Source organism: Rousettus aegyptiacus, unplaced genomic scaffold (genome assembly GCF_014176215.1).
Source record: "Rousettus aegyptiacus isolate mRouAeg1 unplaced genomic scaffold, mRouAeg1.p scaffold_m13_p_7, whole genome shotgun sequence".
NCBI lineage: Eukaryota > Metazoa > Chordata > Mammalia > Chiroptera > Pteropodidae > Rousettus > Rousettus aegyptiacus.
Genome location: NW_023416310.1, coordinates 15,953,564 through 15,979,943, shown reverse-complemented (window position 1 = coordinate 15,979,943; position 26,380 = coordinate 15,953,564). Strand labels below are relative to the sequence as shown.

At 35.3% G+C, this 26,380-nt stretch overlaps 1 protein-coding gene and 3 non-coding genes across 4 annotated transcripts in view; all 4 read right to left on the bottom strand.

Moving 5' to 3' along the window:
* Nucleotides 1-925: 925 nt before the first annotated feature.
* Nucleotides 926-26,380, bottom strand: part of WDR43 (WD repeat domain 43) — a 35,038-nt gene continuing 9,583 nt past the window's right edge. The window contains exons 3-18 of the mRNA XM_016145337.2: nt 26,106-26,227; nt 22,288-22,408; nt 21,352-21,491; nt 20,339-20,441; nt 19,755-19,819; nt 17,869-18,040; nt 16,397-16,483; nt 15,360-15,491; nt 13,727-13,858; nt 9,593-9,679; nt 8,977-9,008; nt 7,855-7,918; nt 5,525-5,638; nt 4,922-4,991; nt 2,642-2,688; nt 926-2,539 (exon numbers count right to left, since the gene is read on the bottom strand). Of these exons, the coding sequence (XP_016000823.2) occupies nt 2,348-2,539; nt 2,642-2,688; nt 4,922-4,991; nt 5,525-5,638; nt 7,855-7,918; nt 8,977-9,008; nt 9,593-9,679; nt 13,727-13,858; nt 15,360-15,491; nt 16,397-16,483; nt 17,869-18,040; nt 19,755-19,819; nt 20,339-20,441; nt 21,352-21,491; nt 22,288-22,408; nt 26,106-26,227 (1,680 nt within the window). The 3' untranslated portion in view covers nt 926-2,347. The remainder of the gene's footprint in view (nt 2,540-2,641; nt 2,689-4,921; nt 4,992-5,524; nt 5,639-7,854; nt 7,919-8,976; nt 9,009-9,592; nt 9,680-13,726; nt 13,859-15,359; nt 15,492-16,396; nt 16,484-17,868; nt 18,041-19,754; nt 19,820-20,338; nt 20,442-21,351; nt 21,492-22,287; nt 22,409-26,105; nt 26,228-26,380) is intronic.
* LOC118605870 lies at nt 14,971-15,046 on the bottom strand. The gene has a single exon (XR_004952269.1). It is a non-coding gene; the product is annotated as a small nucleolar RNA SNORD53/SNORD92 (small nucleolar RNA).
* LOC118605869 lies at nt 15,830-15,907 on the bottom strand. Its single transcript, XR_004952268.1, has one exon. It is a non-coding gene; the product is annotated as a small nucleolar RNA SNORD53/SNORD92 (small nucleolar RNA).
* LOC118605871 lies at nt 21,819-21,903 on the bottom strand. Its single transcript, XR_004952270.1, has one exon. It is a non-coding gene; the product is annotated as a small nucleolar RNA SNORD53/SNORD92 (small nucleolar RNA).

Here is a 26,380-nt window from a genome sequence, read left to right as displayed (position 1 = left end):
GATAACAGCTTTATGGATGAGATCAATATACTCAATGTTCTCACTACCAAGATCCTGTTTCAGACATGCAAACTTCCCTCTGCACCAAGGCTCCAAAAGCCCCAACTTAGTTTCAACATCTACTTGTCACGACATACTAATATATATTCACCTATGTCCAAAGAACTCATCTTTACAAATTAACTTCAAATACCACCGCCTATTTAGCATTCTTGACAAAAACATTACAATCAGAATTATAAGGAAACAATCAAATACAGATTGTAGGTCATTTTGCAACATGGCTTAATTTGTTGACTCATTTAAGTATCAAAATCATCACACACATATAGACACGCACAGGAATAACTACATTAACAGAGCAATGTGACAAATAGTGTGATCCTTGATTTGATAATGGATGGTTAATTTTTCAAAAAACAAAGTTGGGAATAAAAATTCATCTCACAAAAAAAAAAACGCCACCACACACACAACTCTGTCGTCTAGATTGAGTGGAACAGTGAGAAACCCTGAAACTAGAAACTCTTCTTTGTAACTAACCTAACTCTACATTTATCTAAACCAAAAAACTATAAGCAATTACTATGCAGTTGGAGTTGCTTACTTCTTCAGGCCGTCAGGGACACGGGAAATCTGACTCGCAGGCCACAGAACAGGAATACAGGAGCATGTGTATCCTTGAGACGTCACTGCTGCCTTGGGCGGCAGCAGTGCACCCCAGCCAAGCAGGACTGCACCCTGAAACCCCCACTAGGTAACGACAAAAGTTCTTGGTCCTTTCCCTTCATTACAAATTCTGTATTATCCAACAAGCCTTGAAAACATTTACCTGTTAAAACTACTAGAGTAAGATTGTTTTTTTAAGACTTTCACACAAGCTCAAACATGCGGCTGTTTCTCTACATACACCACAAGACAAGCAGTGGGTAAAGATGAATATTTATTCACTTTACAAAGAGAATGGTATTAAATCCCCATAAACAGCTCCATTTATAGACAAATATAACTGTACATTATAACAGTAGCTAGCTCAAACTTACTTTACCAAGATGTTTATACAGCTCTAGCTCTATTAGTTGAGCACAAAAATCTCTGTTCTGCCACTGATGTTAAAAAGTCCCTCAGAGATGATGGGTTTTGTGTTTTACATATTCACAGGTGGGAAAATAAAGCCATCTCCCCAGCCCCTCCTTAGGGGTGAGCTTCTATCTGCATGTTCCCTAGAGAGCACTGAACAAATACTGGCTCATTCTTTAAAAAAAATTACTGATAATTTGAAAAGGCTTTTGTAGCACACCAAAATACTTATTTATACATACATAAAAAATCTTGAGTCAGATTTATTATTTTAGAGGTAAATAGATACCCTAACACTGCCAAAAGTCGGTAATGAAAAGGAAGGAAAACATTAAATTACTGAATTATAAAAATATTTTCTTTGGAAAAAAAATTCCAACAAGGTTATCATTAATATCTAAAACCAAAGAGAAAAAATAAACAATTGTTCTTTGATCCATTAGTTATTTAAATAAAAATGAAAACCTCTTCAAAAGCAGCTATAACTGAATTTTTTTAAAAGGTGCAGGTAATGAGCACTTCTAAATCTATACACTGATGATTCTTTACAGGCAACTTGCAGTCAAGAAAAAATCCTTAATATGGCTAACTCTTTAGTTTTTTAATTACCATAATTTTGAGTTTTTAAAAAATATTTCACATGACAGCTTAAAAAATTAAGTGGCTGTTTTAGGGAAGCACTCCAAACATTCCATCTGATTATCACGGTCAACAGACAAGCTAGGGACACTGGTGCTTTTATTTTATAATCACAATCATTCTAACTCCAGTTTTTAGTTATCCCTTCGTATTTTAGGAAAATGTACCAAATTAAAATTTTTTTTCATTAGTGCTGTTCCATATCTGGATTTGATGAAAGCTACCAGCCTGAGATAAGAGCTGACTCTTTCACCAAAGCCCAGTTCTTGAACTCCTACCCGGGAAATGCCTTTATCCTCACTTATGTCAATTCTTGGTATAACCAATCACACTAGGATATTATATTATAAAAATATACCATATATTGGACACTCATGTCAGTACATTGCAGAAAATGTGTCTATTTACTGTGTAAAGTTTATTAACATTTGAATGAAACACTCTTATTTACACAGTTAAGCCTGGGGTGCTTGAGACAGTAAGGTGGCACTGGAGCCACCATTAAGAATTTGGAAATGTACAACAGTCCTTGGCATCCTGTCACAGAGACAACCCTGCCCAGGAGAGCTCGGCAGCACTGGGTAAGATGAGCCAGAGTTTATACAGTTTAATCGGCTTGTTTCTGTCTTCATTCTTCTTCACTTTCATTTTCAGGATCTAAATCAGAATCTCCATTTAATTCTTTTTCACTTGTCATATCTCTGTCTTCACCATTTTCTTCATCTTTTTCTTCTGTATCCTCATCTTCCTCTTCATTCTCTTCATCAACATCCTCATCTTTTTCACTTTCTTTCTCTTCTTCATCTTCATCCCAATTATCCTGGTAGAAATATCAAGCAAAGAAAGTATTCATGAAGGCCTTGTTTTCACAGAGTTTACAGTAATAAAAGCAGGATTATGTATCTGCAAACAAATTACTCACATCAGAATCCTTATCTATTTCATCATCAGACTCCTCCTCAGAAGATTCTGTAAAGGGGGGAAAAAACCAGCCTTAATTTTGTTCATAGCAGAGAACAAAGCCATGAAAACTAAAGAGAATCGGATTCCTAAATTTACTTTCAGATATATTATATTCAACTAACATCCAAAAAGTAACATTTATCTGCATAAAACCGCTTTGTATTATTCCATCAAGATCTCAATGAACAGAATAAAGTACCCAAACCCTAACAAAATCCATCCTAAAAAAAGCCGAGGATGTGGAGGAGAGAACCTTGTACAAAGTGGATGGGAATGTAATTTGATGCAGCCACTATGGAAAACGGTGTGGCGGTTCCTCAAGAAATTAAAACTAGAGCTACCATATGATCCATCGATTCTACTCTGGGAATATACTGAAGGAAATGGAATCAGGATCTCCAAGAGATATCCACACCCCCATGTTCACTGCAGCAATATTCCTAATAGCCAAGGTATGGAAACAAGCTAGTGTCTGCCAAGAGATGAATGGGCAAAAAAAATGTGGTGTATACATATAATGGAATTATTCAGCCATTTAAAAAAAAAATTCTGCCATTTGCGACAATATGATGGACCTTGAGGACATGATACTAAGTGAAATAAGTCAGACAAAGACATATACGGTGTGATCTTATTTTATGTGGAATCTAAAAAGCCAACCACAAAGATACAGAGAAGATTGGTGTTGCCAGTTAGGGGAGGGGGCGGCAGATGAGGAGTCGGGGAAATGGGTGAAAGTCAAAGGTACAAACTTCTGACTATAAGTAAATCCTGTGTACGTGACATTCAGCATGGCGACCATGGTTTGCAATGCTGTATATATTTACTTGAAAGTTGCTAAGACAGTGAATCTTAAAAGTTCTCATCAGAAGAAAAAAATTTTAACTCTGTGTAGTGATGAATGTTAACTAAGATTATAACTATATTGTGATCAACTCGCAATATATACATATATTGAATCATGTTGTGCACCTAAAAAATGCAATGTTATACATCAATTATAGCTCAATAAAACTGGGGAAAATCTCACAAAAAGTCTAGTTAACTCATAAAGGTATGCTTTTATGTCCTTCAGTTAAGTTTTGTGAAGGTTTTGTTTCCCTTTTTAGATGTATTTCTAGGTACTCGTAGCTTTGATTGCTATGAATGAGATCTCTTCCCAGCACCTTTTGACTGGGAATACATTAGTGGACATGCATTATTGTGACTAAATGCTACCAAGTCCTTTCTGTTGATCTAGGCATCCAGTAAACTTGCTTATTTACATACCTCATTAATAAAAGGATGACTCTAGATTCTGCTGTATTTTCTATATAGAGAAAAATAACTACAAACTTCAATGTTCTAGAATTCATTTCTTTCATATAGTACTAGGCAGAACATCCAGAAGCAACAAAAGATACACTACTGTCTTATTCCTGACTCTATGGGAATGCTTCTAAACCTGATGTTTAATGTAGACTAAGGAAATTCCCTTAAATTCCTAGGTTGCTTAGATTATCAAATAATGAGATACATTCAATTTTACTGAATTATTTTTCTATATCGATTAAGGTAATATATAGTGTTCCTCATTAATCTGTTAATATGGTGACTACATTAAAAGATTTCTTGATACTAAATCATCTTGCAATCTTTAAATAAATTCTTTTTGAATTTATTTGCTATTTAGGATATCTGAAGATTGTCTAAACTGTTATTTTCTTGACTATTCTTGTCTAGTTTTGACTCATAAAATGCCTACATTGTTTGTATATAACAAAAATGACTTGTTCCTTGAAAGACTGATAAAATTCATTTACAAAAACCTCTGTATCTGGCACCTTGTGAGGCCAGGTTTTGATTAAATCAATTGTAAAGCAATGGGTTTGTTCAAGGTTTCTGTTATATTCCAGTCACTTCTGGTCACTGATGTTTCCTACTTACATCATCTAGGTTTTACATCATCTAGGTTTTTTAATATATTGGCATAAAGTTTATTCAGAGTTCTTGTATTTAAATTTCATCCATAACTAATGCCCTTTTTTGTTACTGTTAACTCTATTTGTGCCTTTCCTTTTCTGACCTGATTACATTTTTGCCTATTTTTGCCACAGGCTTGGCCATTTTCTTAGAGAAGATATGCTAAAGCATGATCTTATCCACACAGATGCTTTTATAACATAAGATAACAGAACTGAGTAGATGTGGGAAACTAAATGTAGGGGTTGGCTGACTCTCCCCTGCCCCCAAGCTTTACCTTCTTCATACACCAATTTTGCCTTTTGTTCAGGACAAATCATTCCCTTTGTTTTTTCTGATGCTGTAACCTGAAAGATAATAAAATGCTATTATGAAGTAGAGTGTAAGCTTATCTCAAGTATTATCACAACCACCATACCCAACTTTCTCCAATAGTAAAGTAAATTCACCCTTAACCACTATAATGGATGACCTCGATATGAACTAGATCAAATACAGGGAAAAAACCAAATTCATCAAATAAAAGAAAGAGTTATTCTGTAAATGTTGAAAAACCTTTTTAAATGATCAGAATTTCTTCCCATGCCAAAAATTTTAACTGTATAAATACCGTGTACCTTTTTGTTCATAGTACCACAACCATCCTAAATGTATTACCAACTGAAATACAATGAGAACCGTTGATTAGAAGTTGAAATAGACACAACTACACTTACTTACTGTCAAATAAATAACATTTACAAGTTAAAAGACTAGATCCTGATTTACCAATTTCCTACTGAAACAGGGAACTTTCAATGTTCAGATAAATGATCCTTATTCCCCTCTCCATTCCTATCATATCCAAAAGTTTTAGCCCAAAACAATTTGATTCACTCACTTGTGTGATTAGAAGGATAAGCTTTCCATGAAGATGGGAGAGTTTCTGAAAAGTTTTTACTCTGCTTTCCATTAACTGGTATAGTGTCCCCAGCTGGGGTATCAGGTCAGGTAACTAAGAAATAAAATCATTTGATACTATTATGACATAATATAGATAACAAACATACAAATCATGATCAGATATGCCTAGGTATTTAGCCACTGCACCACAAGCACCTGCTTGTCCTTTCCAGTGGCAGTGGCTGGTTATGACATAGCCTAGCAAAATCTCAGACTTTCAGAGGCTTTCAACATCCTAACAGCATAATATATCACATTAAAAAAGAAAGAAAGAAAAATAACAGAGAGAGAGAGAAAAGAAAGAAAGAAAGAAAGAAAGAAAGAAAGAAACAAACAAACAAACAAACAAACAAGATGAGGAAGAGAAACTGCAAGGTAGGACAAAGTACTGGGTGAGACTTCTTTTTACTGACCCCGTTATTTCAGAGCGAGTCAATAGAAAGAAAACACTAAATAAAAAACAGCCCTACCATATACCCTTGGGTTAAATGGGTAAACGTCCTTTGAAATTTACTCTCTGATATCACATTTTCTACCTCATCCATAAGGCCCCAAAAGCCAGGGGAAGTCTTTTACAACTTCAGAGATCAGCAGGACAGAGCACAGAGCTGACCTTACAGCATTTCAAACAGGATTAATTAATCCCCTAAATCACACTTGCGAAGTTAAAGCAGTCAATTCTTACTTGTCCCTCAGAGCTACAGAATAAGAGACCCCACTCTTTGCCTTTAATTAGCTTTACTTGCCCTATCTCTGACACTTTAGTGTAAATAAAAGTGTTTCACTCAAATGTTAAACTTTAAACAATAGACAAAAAATGAAAACAAAATTTAATGTGACTGCATTTTGATTACCATCATCTCCTTTTTATTTGTCCCTACTCAGACTATAAATTCCAGGAAGATGAGAACCAGAGGGTGTGATGTAGTACCAAAGCCTGCCTGCCTAGCACAGCCAAGCTATGCTAGGAGGCACATTCAAGCTATCTGGTTATGAAGGAAGAAAAAAATAAAAGGTGCGAGGGAAAGCGCCGTTTTCTGAGGATAAAGCATTGTTGTGGGTTGTCAGTCCTCCCTAGGCCAAAATTCTTTTGTCTGTTTTACTATGACCTTGAATGTTACACAACTTCTCCTCCCAGCAGCTAGACCTCAGGAGTTGATTCCAAAAGGGATTTCACTACAAGGCCTCCTACGGTTCTTTTTACTTCTAAGCAAGTAACTCGGGTCACAAAATGCATGCTGTCCTCTTTACCAGGCAGAGTCCCAAGCCTCAACGCTTCCACTGATCTTTCCCTGCCCGTCACCATGCTATTCAGCCACTCTACACATTTGTGCCGCAATTCATCCCCCCAAACTCCCACAGGCTGGGAAACCCAAGTCCTATCTCTCTGTTTCTTGCCTCTTCCTTCCCCTATTCTAACATCTAACACAAAGAACTGCTGACCTCGAAGCAGCTTTTCTAAGAGTTTTCCCTATTTCAAACCACCGCGGGCAGAAAGAGCCTGAGACAGAGAACAAGGGCAGTGATCAGAAAGAAGCTGGGCGAAACTGTGTTAAAAAGGAAAGGTTACAGTTCAAAGAGCAATGAAGAATCTTAACCTACCCACTATACCTTTTAAAGAAAATCTATCATAAGGTGCTAAATAATCAAACAAAACAAAAATTCTGCTACCTTAATATACAGCTGATTTAATGGTGTGGCAAAGAACCCAACTCATACTGTGACATTTAACACTATTTTACTGGTATTAATGTAAGATTTTATGCTCCCTCCCTCCCATCTGCATAGATAACCAAGAGCTGACAGCAGCCCCAGCAAAAGATCACGTATTGAATGTTTAATTTATGTCATTTTTCTCACAACCTTTTATCCTCCTGGAGCAAGGTAGGACAGACACGTTGGCAATATACACAAACTTTAAAAATCTGCTAACTTTTTAATAGGAAGAGGAAAGATACATACAATGTGAAAATAATTTCGCTGAACAGGTGATATATGTTGAAGAACATCTGAAGGCTATTATATCAATATATAACTTTTCTCCAAGTTCTCTAAAGACTATCTGTTACTTTTAAAATCCAAGGGACAAAAAGACCAATTCATAAAAGGCAACAACATATGATATTGCACCCAAGGAAAAACAAAAACCTCTAGAAACAGCAACTGATGGGTGAAGGACAAATGGAGAGAGGATAGTTTTGTTAAGCTATCAGTTTATAATTCTTATCAAAACCAAACCATTCAGCAACTGTAGCTGAAAAGACTTACTGTGGATAGGTATGATGCGTGGACTGTTAACACACATTTTAGCCACTGAACCATTAGAACAGCACTGAAAAAAAGGGGGAAAAATCCAAGTAAATTAATGTGCAGTAATTCAAAATTAAATACAAGTGAGTTACAAAATCAGAAATACTCAAGCAAAGTGAAGACCTGTAAATTGTGCTCTGAGAAAATGACTATAATAAACCACTGTGAATTTGACAGTCCTTTCATTCTTTCACTGAGTCTACTTCAGATCTGAGTAATATATTAATCTCTTAGGGAAGGAGGAGGAAATAGAATAGACTGGAAAACAAGACAAAAATCCCTTTCTTTAAAAGAATTTAAGAATAAAACTCATGCTTTCCTTCATAATTAACTGATATTGGGGCACTAAAATGGGCTCAACTGACTCTGCATATTATGTTCATGATATCTGAGCCCATCTTTTACTCAACATGAGGTACAAACAGCAAAAGATTTCCAAACCAACGTTAAAAAACAAATACAGACCAAAAATGTGTAAGCCAGGCCTGATTAATGAGTAATTTATCTTTCCTTTGTGTGCTCCAAAGGCTAATGGAGCTTACCAGGAAATGACTTAGAAACAAACACTGTATACTGCAGACACTGGTAATACTATATTGATAATACTATACTATAAGCTTAGGTTCTCGCAAATATTAACTTCTGATTTAAATATTTAATCATCAAATTATTCACAAAAACAACCCACAAAATTTAGTCTTTTATAACGTATTTCCTCACAGTGTCTTAGCAGCTATCAAAGGTTGGGTGAGTTCTACAAATAGCAATCTCACGTATCATGATTAGGACCAAATCATTAAATAAGACTAATTCATTAAATGACCTGATAATAAAACTAAAAAACCTATGAAGGAGTTTTCTAAAAGAAAGTAGAAAAAACTATAATAAAACCTTCTAAATAACCTCTTTTTTAGTAGTAAGAGGGGAGAACAAAATTTGACAGTTAAGAGTTTTATTAGTCAGAATTTAGGGCTACCTAACCTACTGTGTAATTTCATGCTGTCAGATATTGCTATTTTTAACAATTACCTCTAAAATATTTATAAAGTCAAAGCAATTTAAGTCACCTAAACATCTTACCTATTAGGATGTCCTTGCAACCTCTTTGTAAGCTGAGGGGGAGAAAAATGGTATTAGCGATAGCACTTCTAAGGCAGCCAATCTCCATCGGTTCCCATCATACATACATACATCCACAAAATTAAAAGAAAATAATGACTGTATCAGGAAATCATTATTCCTAAATCATTCCTAAATTTCTTAATTCCTAAATATTCAACAATGTAATAGAACCTAGACATTCCCACAATAAGACTAATTACCTGATAAAAATCTAGGCTAGGGTTTATATGAATAGGCAAATCTACAGAGACAGAAAATAGGTCTGAGGCTGTTAGAAACCGGGGGTAATGGGTATACAATTTCTTTATGGTGTGACAATTGTACAACCTATGAAAAGACTAAAAAATACAAAACTATATACCTTAAAAGGGTAGATTTTGTAGTATGTGAACTATCATCTCTCAATAAAAAAATACATAGGAAAAAATCTAGGTTAGGCAAATATTGTTAGAGTAGACCCACTGCTATCAAATACCCTGCTTGGTTACATACTACAAATCCATTTCTCTGAATACTAGATTTAGTCTTAAACATCTAGCATTAGCATCTTTAAAGGAACAGACTACTCACATACCTCTTGCAACAATGGAATGACAGCATGCAGGGGCATCCTTAACACGGTCCTCTTTATTAGGTTTGAATTCCTAGTTTGAAGTACTTTCTGTGAGAAAATAAAAGAAATATGAAGATAAGCATATTCAGAAGCTGAGGACACCACAGGAAAGACTGTCAGTAAAAATGATTTTAAAAACCAAGCAATGAACTACCGAGTTTTAGCAAATAGTTTGGAGGGACTGAATGGAGTGTTATGTCTACAGCTATCAGACAAATAGTTTTCAGTTATCAACGCATTTACTTCTACTAATGGGTTTCTTCTCTACCAATTCTAAACTTTTATAAACTAATATTTATATATAAAATAGAAAATACCACCTCTTGACATTTAAATACAGATATATACCACTTTAGAAAGGTTCCCAAACCTTCATTTTATGAAATTAGAGATGTACCAAACCAAGAGTGAGCAAAACATACTAAAATAGCACTTAGATATCAATAAACCTTTTAAAATTGTCAATTTTTAAATAAACTTTTAAGCCAATCAAAAGATCATATAATGAGTTCTTGAGTCAAAAGGATACATTAATTGGAGAAACCCAGTCTCCACCCCAGGGTATAAAAAAGAGACCAGACAGAGCAGATCAGTCCTAATCCTGGCAGGCCTGTCAACTTCTCCAAACCCCAGATGTTTCATCTTTGTGGCAGGGAAAGGTGGAGAATACGGGTCCTTTTAGGTCTCAAAATCCTGATTCCCCCTTCCTCTTAAATACTTTTAAATACTTATTCTTTCAAAAGGGTGTACTCCTAGAGGAACTTCCCTCCTGCTGGTGCATGCTATGTTTTGGTGGTGGTTGTTGCTATAAAGGTCATGCTCAAGATCGAAACAGCAGAAGTACCGAAGAGAGAGATACAGAAAGTTAGTTTTCAATCTATTTTAACAGTCCTAACATATTCTTTCAGAATTCCCCATGGACTTTATTTGCTTGTAAAAATACCTTTATACCAAGCCTGTCTAAATTTATCAAGTACTATTTAAAAACCCATAGGCATAATTGCATAGTTCCTTACATAAAAGAATTAAAACTTTTTACACACACTCAGTGAGGAACCAAGGGATGGATTTAATTAACCCCACTTATTATTTTCATTTTCAATTAATAAGAATATAAAATTCAAAGCAAAATATGTTGTTTAGAACTTTAACAATAATTCAGAAGGTGCTTGACAATACTAAACATTCCTGAGGTCACCTCTTTATTACAAACATTAGTTATCACAAAGTTCTAATGATGTACAAGTTATAGGGAACATTTTGTCTGAACTAGTCTACAAATTTCTTTTCAAGATACAACACGCTTTTTGTTAAGGTCCTCAATTTTCATAGGCTGTTCACTAAACCATCAGGTTTCACTGTCTTAAATGGCCATGTTGGGTAGTAGAACTTCGAGTCAAAAAATACGTTCTTGAAGTTATTGCTGCACATTATTTATACCAAAAACATGGCTAAGAAACAATGTAGGAATGAAGGTTTTAAAAATAAGTTTGTGAAATCCTCTAGTGCTCCAAATGTAAAGTAGACATGTAATTTCTTATCCAAATTGGGATACTTCTGAAGATAAAAGGAGTCACTAGTATTAATTACACCAAGATAAGAGGCGTAAACCAGAAATGTAGCAGGCAAATAAGAGTACTTATGGCCTAGCTATTCAGAAGTTATTTCAAACTGCAGGGAAGAATTTTAAACAAGCTCTCAAATAATTTGTATGCTCACTAAAGACAGAGACTCTATAACGATTTTTCACATTTAAAATAAAAAAATGAAAATAAATTATCCCAAACCAAGCAAAATGGTAACATATAGAAGTCAGCATTATTAACTTCTGTTGAGAATATATTTAAGAAACAAACCTATAAACCACAGCCACAACTAGCAAGATGATTCTGAAGATGGCGTTCTTCTTTTACAATTTTACTGCATTATAACTGAAGCATAAAAACATGCACACTTAAAGTGTACTATTTCATCAGTTTGATATAAACATTCACACACAAAACACAATACTACACAGTCTGTCTAGTCTGTCCTCAAGTTTCCCTGGGCCCCTTGACATTCTACCTGTCCTTCCACCTCCATCCCTAAACAACCACTGAACTGTATATTAGCCTGTATTTTCTAGAATTATTAAATGAAATCATACAACATATATTTTTAGGGGAGCGAGGTAGGGGGGTCCTCTGGCTTCTTTCTCACAGCCTAAGTTTGAGATTCACCCATGTTGATGAATCAATAATATATTCCTTATATATTCCTCAATGAACAATTTGTTTAATCCATTCCTATGCTGAGGATACATGGGCTCTTTTTAGTTTTAGGCTATTAGAAATAAAGGTGCTGTGACCATCACATACAAGTCTTTGTATGAACATATATTTTTGATTCTCTTGGTAAATAAGTACCTAGAAGTAGAATGGCTGGGTCTTACTATAGATGTATCCTTAATTTTTAAGAAATTGCCAAACTGTTTTCCAAAGTAGTTGTACCATTTTACATTCCCACTAACAAGTCATGAGAGTTCCGGTCGCTCCACATCCTCAACAGATGGTACTGTCTTTTAAATTTTAATCACTCTATAATGGGCCTGTAGTGTTAACTTATTATGATTTTAATTTGCGTTTGTGATAATTAATGATGTTAATACCTTTACATGCACTTACTGACCATTTGAATTCTTCTGAAGTATCTGTTCACACCTTTACCAATTGTTTTGAGTTGAGTTTCACTGAGTTAAAGAGTTCTTTATATAGTCTGGATGTAAATCCTTTGTCTGATATACGAATTGCAAATATTTTTTCCCAGCCTGCAGTTTGCCTTTTCATTCTCTTAAGTGTCATTTCAAAGAAAAAGTTTTTAATTATCATTAAGTCCGAATTGACCAATTTTCCTTTATATTCCCTACTTTTTGATACTTCTAAGAAGCCTTTCTCCGCTCAAGTTTGCATAAATTTTCTATTTTCTTCTAAAAGTTTTGTAAATTTTGGTTTTACTTTTATCTCTCTGATCTATTTTGTGTTGACTTTTGTATAAGGTATGAGGTAAGGGTTGAGGTGCATTTTTTTTCCCATATGGATATTCAGTTGGGTCAGCCCCAGTTGTCGAGAAGATTTTACTCTCCCCACTGACTCAACTTAGTACCTTTACTGAAAACCAACTATGTGTGCTATGCTAAATTAAAACCCATCTTCCAAAATACATATGCTCACGAACTACTTTAAAGGTAATTTTAGGTTTTCGGACATGCTGGTTTCCCCTTTTTGCAAAATCACCTCAGACACAAATGTATGATATTACAATTCAGATCATAATATAAATCAGAAAGAAACTATTCATAAGTTACAGCTATATTAAGTGGCACCATAATATCGCAATTAGTCACTACGAATTAACGCACTTAGCAAATGTAAACTGCTTTAAACTGAGCAGGCAGTACTTAAAATTCAATTTTCTACCCTTAAATTTTCTCTATAGGCCACAAATTCTGGAATTTAAGAGGACTAAATTTTTAAGTTATCTTCATACAAGCAGTCACCAACTTACAAACACAGAAATCATTAACACCTCTCTTCATACAAATTTTCTAGTACTTTTACCTGTAAATACTTCACAACATAACCCCCAACCCTCTTAAATTTTTTCCCCAAACCTCCTACCCATTGCCAAGGTTCCACCTCACTGCCCCCTCTCACGGCCAGGGGGAAATAAGTTTCTGGAATCCAGAGTAAAAACTCAGGAACGCATTTTCCTACAGAAAAAAATATAAATTGTGATCTAGAATGCTGAGTATTGTAATTCGGGTACACTATGTTTATAAAGGCTTTGGTAAACTAAAGCCTAAGAACCTAATGACAATTCAAAACAATATTTCTATGAGAAAATGCATTCCAGGTTCAAAATAATTCAATACAATCCCTTTGTAGGTTGGTGACTGTCTGTATAATGCCACCAAATGATATACAGTTGACTAAACTTACAAAATATTAAATGCAAAATGGCTATATAACATGACTTCACTCTGAGAATGTACTATGTCAACCAATTCTAAGAAAAATTAACCATCTTAATTCATTTAAAAACTGCTATAATACTTACATTTAGCATTTCAAAATCATTACTTTCTAAACCCTGCACAAGAAGAACTGGAAAGCTATTTGTCTGTGGAAGATCATCCTTTTCTTTTTTTGTATCTATTCCTAGTGCTCCCAGGCGTTCTTCAATGCTAACCTATAGAAGAGAAATGATCTGTTAATGTTAAACCAGAACAGGCCTAAAGTATTTTGGTCAAATTACTTTGTGCTTATATCTCAAGAGTCAAAAAAGCACTAACTGATTTGCACCTCAACCTTGAAAAATAGAAATATGTTTTCCCGTTCCAAAGAATCTTGTTATTATAAAGCCAATGTTGGAGCAAGTTATTATCTGTAATTCAAGTTTCCAGATTCTAGTGTGGGGAGGGAAAAAAACTGCCCAAGAGGCCATAATTTAAAAATCTAATTAATAAAAATCCCTTTAGATGACGATTCAAAAAAGGCAAGGATCTGACATCTGATTACGAAAGCACAAAAAGACCCATTTTTCACAGAAGCTTTCCCTTCTGTAACTATTCCTTGCCTTCAGCCTCAGAACTGCAAAAATAAACAAATACTATCAAAAGAACATAAAGACAGTTGTTTCCAAAACAATTTATAAAATGTCTTCCTATTTTTCTCTTTATTAATTTATTTTCTAGAATATGCTACACTAAACCAAGTTTTCCTTGACTATATCTAAAATTTAAGTGTAAATAAATGATGCAATTTGCTCTACAAAAGCTCAATTGTACAGAACTGATCCCTTATTAAAGCAAGTCTGACAACCATGTTCTGCCAGCCACTTGTTAAATCAATCAAGACATAATGTTCTCTGACTACCAAAACAAACATATGCTTTGGTGAAGCCTCCTGTTTGGGTTATCTGAACTTTCATTCTAAAACAAACAAACAAACAAACAAACAAACATAAAAAAGGCAGAAGGAAATTAAGGGGTTCAATCTAGACCAAACTAAAGAAAGTTGGCACATTATTAATAATAGATATCTTGTTATTGAGGAATAGTTTTTATAGATGTTATCCTTCATCCAATAAAGACATTGAAATTCAGGTAAAGAATACAATGATCTTTCTCTAATGATAAAAGTTAAAATTCTTGATTATTTAAGCCAACAGTGAACACATGTGACACAAGTACAGTAACTACAGCAGGGTTTTGAGAATTCAGAAAAATGAAGTTTGTAAGCACCTTAAGAAGTGATAATGCCGATCACCTTAAAGACCAATTAGCATTAAACCAGCCAGGACTGCTCAGCCAGCCAAGAGAAGAGGCATCACTGGAACTCAGCAACATGCGAAACCCAATGAAAATCATCATGGCAAGTTCTGGCTTAGTCTACTCAATCATGTGATCCAGCTAACTATTAAGGCCGAAACAGCACCCTCTGTAGTTAACAAGACTTCTGTCTTCTCCATTAACAGTGGGGCTTCGTAAATAAGCCACTTATTAACTTTGTAAATAAGTCTTACAAAGTTTACAGTCTGGAGTTTCAGAAGTATACCGCCGGGGGTGAAACAGCAGCAATCTCAGTAAGTTTCTGAAGTTTCAGCTTTAGCTCTATTCAATATATTTGTTAGAATCTTCCCAAGTAATCTTAAATTTCAAACTCAAAAATGGTCAGAGTGACTGGATTACCTCATTTTCCCCTAATTTTCTCTTGCTCTCTACTTTCTCAGTTGGTGCAGGAGCAGGCTTGACAGCTGCACAATGACCGGGTATCCCAGGCACCAAAACTTTTGCTTCAGAATTCATCACTGGTGTTCTGACCTGTTAAATAGGAACAGCAAGAGTAATAATAGGAAATTATGCCATAGACCTTGCTATATTTAGTCCCACTGAGAAAGCTAACAGCTTTTAAAAGGTTTTTCTACTGTAAAACAATACAACTAAATATGAGAGCAACTGAAGATAAATCTTAATTGAAGTTGGCAAGCAACTTTTAGATTATAATCGGAAAGGTCAAGTTTTAAAGCATTTAATAGCACATAAAAATAAAAACAAGGAAAGCCAAAATCTACAGATTACACAAAGACACACTGACTTAGAATGTTAAGAGTGAAGTTGTACATTTTATGACCACCTCCAGGAATCAATCATTGCCAGAAATGCTCAGACAGCCAAGAGAAAGGTGTCATCTCTGAAACTCAGCCAGAAGCGAAACCATATGGATGTCATCACAGCATGTTGTGGCTTTCCTTTTCTCATTAAACTGCCAAACATGACACCTAACATGTAGGTATCACATTATATTCAAAATAAAGCTTCATGATAGTGCTTATATGGTATTAAATTCCAACCCCATTATTGTTTTAGGTTTTATTCCACCCTAAGATAGAGACAGCATTCCTCTTGACAACGTTACATTCCTTTAAGTGCTGAGACTGACTAATTTATTGATAAATTTGATGCTGATATTTATTCAGTGATCACGCGTGAGGGTCGGGAAGAACTAAATTCAAGATATTCAACTTCTAGTCATCTATTCACGTATTCATTCCACAAATCCAGAGCACAGAAATGAGGTTTTATAATCTTGATATCTAAAACCTAATCCCACAAAATTTGTTAAAATCATAAAAAAGATATTAAAGAATCTAAACATAACATCACATAACAATTCGATTCACCTAAATCTCTTTTTTCTCAACTTCTAGTGTGTAGTGTGCACTCACCTTTGTTATAGCTGTTTCTACTTTTGGAGCCCAGCAGTTTGAAATATCTCTAACTAAACACATATGAGGTTCTTTGGAATTTAAAGCCTGGGAACAAAAATTAAAGGGTGAATGAGAGGAGGAAGAAAATAATGCCAAACAAACAACTGGGAATAAAAATTTTTAAAAAAACAAATGCCTACTTGTACATTTTTATAAAAATACAGAAAAGTATGACAGACTTCTGCACCAAACTGTTAGCCACTCGGACTGATCGCCAAACCCAGACTGATAGCACTGAGGAAGACGCTAGGCATAACGTTTACTTTCTTCAGTTATGAACTGCTCTAATTATTCACATGTATAGTTTTAAAAGATCAACAGATTTTTAAAAATGTGACAGATTTTTATAAAGTATCAGTTCATCACCCTTGTAAAGAATTAATCTGTGCTAAAAAATCTGGTCCTACCCTAAAATTTCCTACTGCTAATCGTTCTATAAGCAAGTCAAAGCCTGCTAGCACTGCTGGTTAACAAAATGCTCTAAGGTAGACTTCTATGTCCCAATATGGTGTTAAACAGGGAAAAATCACATGCATCAGAGTACACATGTACCCATAAAGCTTTAAGATTATATGTAAACCTCCAAACCCATATAATCAATCAACATCTGGAAGGACACAAAACCAAAGGAAATAATGGCTGCATCTGGAGAGGGCCATTAAGAGATTCTACATGACAAGACGACTTATTTTTATAGCTTAATATTTTTCTCTTTTTTATTAAACCAAATAAATACATATATTAAATTTTTAAAAAGTAAAAAGTATTTCTAAATGAACTCAACAAGGACTTGCTTGAGGGCCTTACTGAATAAGCATATTATAAATGAAAGCTTAAGAAAGTGCCTATTTTTAAAAAAGAAGAAGAAATCATCTATTGGACATGTTCACAGTAACGCACCAGAAGTCTCCAAAGAAACTTCTGCAATGAAAAAGTTAAATTGCTGCACGGTCCGTTACACTTTCACTTAAAAAATTTCATGGACGCTAAGGGCTCTTTTATTAAAATTTACCTTTTGAGTACTTGGGTAAAATTCATTTACACCTACGCTAAGCAAAACAGTAGCCACTAGGAACGTGTGGCTACTGAGCACTTTAAATGTGGCCAGTCCAAACTGTGATGTGCTTATAAGAGAAAAATATACACCAGATTTCAAAGACACAACACTACACAGAGGAGGAATGGGAATCAAACCTCTCAAATAATGTTTTATACTAAGCATAAAAAAATGATATTTTGGATACACTGGTTTAAATAAAATTATATAGAGTTCTCACAAATTAAAATAAACCACCAGTGAAAAGTTCTTCAGGAAAATACATCATTTCTTTTTAAGTATCCCAATAAGCAGACCAATGTATCATTTCAAAATCATTATTTTTCACAGACATGTCGCTATATTGCTTTACTCCAGAGTAGCCTCTACGTACCACTCGCTCAATGGTGGGCTGAAACCAATTGCCATATACAAGCAACAGGGACATTTTGTCTGAGCAAAAACCAGCTGCTAGAATAGGAATGGGTTTTGGTGTTGATTTCTTGCCTTTCCCAGGTGTCGCTATCTGAATTGTGCAGTTTGAAGTCAAAGGCTTTTTGCAGTATCTAGAAATAAAAAATTAGAAAATTTGAAACGACATCTCATGCCAATTCTTTGAGGCTGGCACAAAATGTGATCCTCCGCTGGCCTCCTCTCTACCATCAGAAGAAACTGGGGACCCCAGAGCAGTAGCATTCTTGGTCAAGAATTCATCCTATCCATACCCCCACTAACACTGAAAACCTCACCACCAAAATCTCCCTTTGGCCCCATTTGGCCTTTTACTTGACTTGGCCAACCTCCACAAAACACCTCAAGCTCCTAAGGGCTCTCATCACCTAGGAGCAGAATTATCAGGAAAATATAATCAACAAAATTATATCCTCAATTCTTCTCTAGGGGCTCTCTTCATCTTCTTGCTCTATGATGGCTCATCACAGAGCAGCCCGCCCAAGTTGTGGCTGTTTTCCCTAACATCCTCTGTGCTAGGAGCCTTGGACATGACTTAACATGCTCCTTGTTGTTCATAATACTTCAAGACAAACAGTCTCTCTCCCTCCTTCACCTCTCAAACCTTTGAAACTGCTGTCATCAGATACCAGCTACCTCCCTCTCCTGCCATCATCCAATGACCTCTGGGTCACTCCTTCACAGTTCTTAAAAGATTTTAGTGGCTCATCCTGTCCAACGCTACTCCTGAGGAATTCCTTTCTTAGTGGTTTCCATATCTAGCATGCAGGTCGATGAGCCTTCTGACACCCTGTCCTCTCAGTTCCTTAACCTTCTGACCTCCAATAGCCCTTTCCTTCAGTGAGTGACTCACTGCTCACACCATAGACACCTTATCACTAATAAGTGCACACCTCCAATTATAAGCACCGTACCATCTCTATCTTTCTAATTCACCCTTCCTAGGATTGACTCCAAAACCATCTCTATGCAAGATTTTCGGCCTCTACTTTGGCCTTTACCCCTCCATAGTCTATTCTCAACATATCAAACAGAATGACTTCAAACTTAACGTCTTAAAACTTGAGTCAAACACCATCAATCCTTTGCTTAAAATCCTGCCGTGTACTCACTACTGCCCAAGGAGAAACATCCAAGTCCTCACCACGGCTAACTACTTCTGGGCCCTCAACTATATATTCCATGTTTATGTATGATTATGTAAATAAAGGCATCAAGTGTTACACACCAGAATGTCAACAGTTACCTCTAGGGAGTAGAACGCAATAGAAGAAGACTTGGGTTTTACAATTATCTACGCATTCTGAATGTTTTAAAATAAGTGTATGCTCCTTTCACGATTAGTATATTTTTAAATAAACTACATTAGGATTGTAAAACGAAAAGATACCAACTACAAATACAAAGTTGAAACTATGTTAAAATTCAACATAACTATGAACATGGACTGAGTCTCAGACCATGTTTAGAGCATATGGCAAGGGGTGGCAAATTTTCTGTAAAGGGTCAGATAGGATAGTTAGCCTCCAGCCAGCAACACTCCCCTCTGTCCACCAAAACACTAGCATTGCCAAGCATCACTGATTCATATACGTGTGACAAGGGGAAGCACTACCAAAGTTAGAAATTAAGGCTTCACCGAAGTTCACAAGCAAACCTCTCCAACTGAACCACTTCCTTTAAAAATGTATCATTAGAACTACCAACATTTATTGAAAAGTAAAAATGCAAAGAATATTGAGATGGGAGTATAAGGAAGTAACAAGTCAGGGAAGGAAAACAAATATGTTTAAGAAACTTCTTACTTACCCATTTAATATGTGTTCAAAAAGATGAACTTGACCATCTCTGCAAACAACTGCTAACTTGACAGGCTAAAAGAAAATTGTAACTGATTACTCTGATGGATAATTACTTTCATAATCTACTTATGAAACTTCAACTCGCCTCCACACCCTTTTAAATACCAGAGAAAAAGTTAAAACAGCAAGGATCCACAATTGTTGCATTCAAAAATAATTACTGTCTTCAAAATAAATATTTGAGCTGTGTTGTCAAGCTTAGAAATAAGTTTTGGTCAAGAAGATAATAGTCAAGGAGAATAATGCCTGGAAGTGAGATGAATGAAGTCACTACCAAGTGCAGAGGCTGATAAAAGGAAGCTGGTAGGCCCTGTGTGTAACAGCAGTCAGGCTCGCTGAAACCGCCATTGTGCCCTGCTCCTTCACCTCACAGAGCTCAGCACGGTGACCTAATGGTTACCTCAAAAGGTCTAAGAAGATTTTTGTTATATTTTCTTCTTCTTCCTCATGTCCCCTCTTTCCCAAATCATTAAATCATCAAAATCTCAATTTTAAACATTCTCAAAAATTCTCAAAAATTTAGCATATTACCTCTTCTTTGTTTTCTGACAAGGCCAAGTCAATATAGACAGGTTCATCTGTAATTGTGAAAGACATCACCGCATTCTTTTCTTTGTTTTCTGACCGGACCTGCCTAGATAACAAAACCAATGATTAGGCAGTAAGATGGATTTTTTTAAAAAAGGGAAGCACCCAAAGGGAATCATAGCATTAGATTCCCAATAGTTTTTTTCATCTTTTGAAAGCTAAATAAAGTGACTAAAGATTAGAATAAGAGAAGCATTTATATCACTATCATATAGCCTGGTTGCATGGAAAAAGAGGAAGCATTAATGAATTTGTGGCAGATTTAAACAAAGAGTAACATTCTCTATCCTTTTCCATTAATCTATCTATCCTGATCCAATTCCATACTGTCCAGATTAGTGCAGCTTGACAAGTCTTGAAATTAGACAATGAGTCCTCCAACTTTTTTCTTTTACAAATTCGTTTAGCCATCTCTGCCCTTGCGTTTCCATTTGAATTTTAAAATCAGATTGTCACTTTCTACAAGAGTGATGGAATTTTGACTAGTTTGCACTGAATCCAGAGATTAATTTCAGAAGACTTAACATCACAGCAACATTGAGAAAACAGAGTCCAGAAATATATACATTTACACACGCACACACACACTTGATCCTCATTCACTGATTCCTTAATTTACCTACTTGCTAAGATTTATAAACTCCAAAGTCACCTACAAAATCAGAGATTTTTCTGAAAATTTTTCAAAGGTTAAATTGCCCAGTCACAAAAATATTCAGCCCACTATACCTCTAAACAAGCATGAATGAGGTTCTATTATGTAAAGTAATGCTTTGAAAATTTTTCTGATAATAGATCTGTTTTTTAAGACAGGTTCAATTCTTCATTATAAGTCGATCTTAAGCTAATATTAAATATAATAAAGCCAGTCTCATACTCATCATTTCTAGTAACCATATAAGCTGTGACAGATCCTTCAAGGCAAGGTTACCTCCCAAATCCGAAAAGTTACATACCAGACGTTAAGTAACCGGTCATGTACTGCTCCAGATAAGAAATAAAGACCTGTAATTCCATCAAAGGGTTGGCTTTCATTAGGCGGTCTGATAGTAGTGAACATAAGTGATGAAACCGGAGTTGCATGTCCCGTGAAGTGCTATAGAAAAAATAAAAAAAAGTTACCTCACATTTAGGAGAGGATGGATACAAAACAGTAACAAAAATTGAGTCCATAGGTATCATAAAGATATATATGGTACAGATCTCAAATCAGAGCACCAGACTAATGGTAACATTTAGTTCTAAGCAACTAAGGTTATTTATGCTATATTCTTCTCACTTCTTAAAAGCTCATCTGAAAATACTGAAAATTCAAATGTTCCTACTAACTTCTGTGACCCCACCCCCACGATCTTTATTCTTCTTCTTCCTTTTTTAATTTAAAGATTCACTTAATTCTATCTATTTTTAAAGGGGTGATTGAGTGCTCAGACACAGCCAAGGAATTGTAGTCTTCATTTTACTCTCAGTGAGTTGAAACCACAATTTTAAAGGCATCATCACAGCACCAAAAGTTTAGTACCCCTGAGCACACTCAAATCTAATATTAAATCTCCACAGTAAAATACTGTACATGGACCAAATACTGGATGCAAGCTAAAAATCAAAATCACTATAATTATTGCAGAGCAGAGTAAAAAATTTAATTCAAATTTCACTTATTTGTTCTATTCATTTTTTCAATGCATGTGAAGTGGACATGTCTAACCTATTTAATATTTAACATCAACAAACCAGACTTGGAGGCTAACTTTTGTCCTATTCTACTATTTGATATGCTTGAAAATAAAAAATGTGTATCCTTAAAACAATATTCTATGGCTCCAACTTCTGCCTTTCTCCATACTTACTCTAGATGACCACTATGCTTTCAGCTAATTTGATTCACTCACTCTGTATAGTTCTTTGGTCTCCAAAACCCACAGTTTGATTGTTCGACCAGCTGAAAGCAACATCTTTCCATCTGGACTGATACAAAGGGAACTGACACCGCTACTGTCACCTTTCCATTTGCTGTATTGTAAGAGAAACAAAAATATCTGAATAGGGACAAAACTTCATTCAGAGCAAAAACATAATAAAAACCAAATCAGGCATTTAAAATAACACCCATGGTTCTACATCAAATTGCATTCCCTAAGAGCTTGTGTCAGGTAACTAACCTTGGACATATCATTAAGATAAAGACTTCCTAATAGGATAGATTCTCAAGAGGTACCAGGAAATGGGTAAGAGCTCTAAGAATGTAAAAATGGGTAGTTATGTATCCCGTGATCCATGAAGTGGCTTTTGTTAAAGCCCACAAACCTACTATGCTGGCTGCATCTCTGCAAGTCTATACTATCCCCACTATAGTTTTTACAGGCTCTGAAAGGTTGGCTTTTAATTTACATAACAACACAAATAATTCCTCAAACTATAGTCCATAAAGGTTATTTCATCCCAAATTCACACAGATGACCCCTATTTGATAGGGTAAATAAATTAGGCAAAGATAGATCCCTTTCTAATACTTCAAACATGATTAGAGCAAGAGTCTTGCAGTTTGCTATATACATTAATGCTGTTAAAGCAACAGGGAGCTTAGCTGTTCACTTATAAATCAAGAAATAGCAGTAGCGATCATATTACCAAAAGAGGCTAATTCTACAGTGGAAGAAAACATATTGCTCTGCCAATCATATTGGAATATGTCAAATTACTCATTTGTAAAAACCAATTTAGACTCCTACCTATATTACACACACAAACTTACTGATTACAAGTAAGTACTGATTACAGGAGAACGGTTTTATAATCCTAGGGTTAAGAAAGGCTTTACAAAGCAATTATAAACCAGAAACCAAAAAGGAATAAATGACCTGATTTAAATATAATGTCTGTGCTACAAAAATAAGTGAATAAAATAAAAGCAAAAGGCTAGGAGAAAATATCAAAAAAATATATTATGGACAAAAGATTAATGCTCGGAATAAATAGCTCCCTAAATTTAAGAAACAGCTCCTTGAGTTCAAGAAGTAGAACTCAAAATAAAAATAGACAAAGGATACAAACAGGCAGTTCACAGAAGAAATACAAATAGTCAATAAACATGAAAACACTAAATAAACCTCCCTAGTAATCAAAGAAATGTAGCAATAATGTATTATAACTTTCCTTCAACCTCATTGGTTCCTAATGTTTTTGACGATTTCTCATCAATTCTTACAGCTTCAAAGCTCATTTATATTTATTATCCAACATCTATTCACTGAATTGATACATATATAAAAAGACACAAACCCAACTCTGACAAGCTTCCTGATTCAGCACTGAATCTCCCCATTCAGCACTGAAAATGCCAGCACAGAGCTAATTCCACCACCACATTCTCCACCCCTCCCCCATTAAGAGCTTTGTAAATCAAAGTGTAACCCTCTCACAACAGCATCACCTGAGAACTTGTTAGAATTATAGACTTCCAAGGCCTAACCTACACCTACTGAATCAGATCAATACGCACAAGTACTGTGTACTCAGTAGAGCTTCAACTATACTAGATCAGTAGATCCCACTCTGGGAAATGTGACTGATTCCAGAGGGCTGCCTACATATACTGACTTCTGAAGGCCTCCCAATCACTCTCCAAATGAAGCCCAACAATTCAGCCAGCCAGCGGCGCACATGCACACACACGTACACACACATACACACACACACACACACACACACACACACACAGGCGCACACATACACACACACATACAGTCCTTCCAAAATGTCTCATTTTCAATAGCAACAGGCAGCCAAAGATCTCCAGTCATTTGAAGAATGCCTTTAACATGAAAGACAGACCAAAATCCAAACAAAAATCAAGGAGATAATGTAAGAAACAAAAGAAACAAACTTTCAATATAATTAATATTTTTGGAGTTAGAATATATTACATGCATAAAAGGACATGGTATGACAAAAAATATTTGGAGAACAAAAAAACAGCTCCTGTAAGGTTAAAATATGCTAAGACGAATTTGAAACTTCAATGGATTTCGAAGATAAAATTGATAAAATCTCCCAAGTAACAAAAGGGAAAATATGAGAAAAAAGTAGGAAACTTAAAATAATTAGTCCAGGAGATGCAACATCTAAATAACAGTATGAGTACCAGAGAAACATCAAAACAAAACAAAAAAAAAAAACAGAAAGGATGAAATTATCAAATACATAATACCAGAGAAGTGAAAAACATGAAGATCTAGGATAAATGGTCCCTCAAATGCCAATGTCCTTCACTGATTAAATAATAAAGCTCAGGAAATTTTAGAATACTAGGATAATTAACACTGAAAGCTAAAAAACCTATAAACCAATGCTTCTAAATCCTGAGGGAAAATTATTTCCAACCTAAAATTACATATCTTCAAACTATCAATCAACTGTAGGACAGAATAAAGACACTCATGGACAAGCAAAATCTCAATAAATTTACCATCTACACACCCATTCTCAGGAAGCTACCAATTCATGCGCCTCACCAAAAGGAAGGAGCAAACCAACAAAGAGAAAAATGGGATCCAGGAAATAGAGGCTACATCTGACAAGAGATTTTTCATGACGGCGGTGAAAGGAAATCCCAGGACAATCGCTGTTCAGCAGACCCTGGAAGAAGGCAGAGAAGTCTTCCAAGAAATAAATGTAACTAGAAGGAAGCCTCTAAGAAATAATAAAACTGTTTAACTGAATGTGTCTAAAAATAACTGAGATTTACAGTACTATAGGAGAATAACATGACAGGTATATATAAAACTAAGCAAAAGAACATTAAGGCCTTTAAACTAGCTCCTTCACATATATTCCAGACATTGCTGACAGATTACTTTTCCCCAAAGCATACTTTGATTACTTTACTCTTAAGACACCGACCTTCAGTGGCTCCCTCCTTACCAGATAGAATCTACAACTCTGAGAAAGCAATTTCAGTATAAAAAAAAAAAAAAAACACTGTACTGTACTGTACTAGAATTCCCTAGAATTCCAGACAGTAGATTGGAACTCCTCCTCTGCCATGTATTGGCTGTAGGATCGAGGACATCGTTATCCTCCTCAGGGTCCTCATCCTCGTCTACACAGTTAAGCTGAACTACATTCAACAGTCAATATTTACTGAACATCTACTATACAGCCAATCACAGGATTAGGTGCCTGAACTAGAAGAGCTGTCTGAGATTTTCACCTATAATATAAAGGCCAGACTCTTAAGATGCTTTGCCCCATATTTTCTACCAGCCCGATCTCCTAGTATGCTCCTTCTCTAAATCACTCAACTCTAAGATAATTTCATTTCCCCTTCTCCTAGTCTGCCATTTCCCCTCATTTCTTTTCCCGCTCTCAAAAAGATTCTCCCACTCTCTTCTATCTAAATCTTACCTATACTAGAAGGCCCAACTGAAATCCCTTCTATTCTACCAGGCCTAGCTACCCTATTCATTTGACCAGAAATGACATTACCTTATGACATCTCTTGTGTAGTTATTTAACTCTTGAACAATTATTTAACTTTTTTGTATTAAAATCTTGCATGCCCATAGCCCTATTAGTGTCAACATTCACCACTAGGTCCAATAACAATTTTTACTGATAGCAAGAATAGTCTGGATTTGTCCAACTCTAATCATTTCCAAATAGTAACCACGTTACTGCTCCAATACCTAGAACCATCACTGTTACTTACCACTTTACTTTGCACGTCTGTGTATTCCATTCCACAATATGTTTATCATCTGAACAACTATACAAACACCCATTGTCTTGATGCCACTGTATGCAATTGACTTTGTTGTCATGGCCACCACTCTGCAGATTAAAAAAAAAATTGAAAAAAACAACAAAACTCATCTAATGTATTACATACCCTGGAATCATTATGTACCCTGAAATCACAGTACCCTGGAAACATTCATAGAATTTTAACTTCCCCTTCTCTGCTAGAAAAACCATACTTCCACA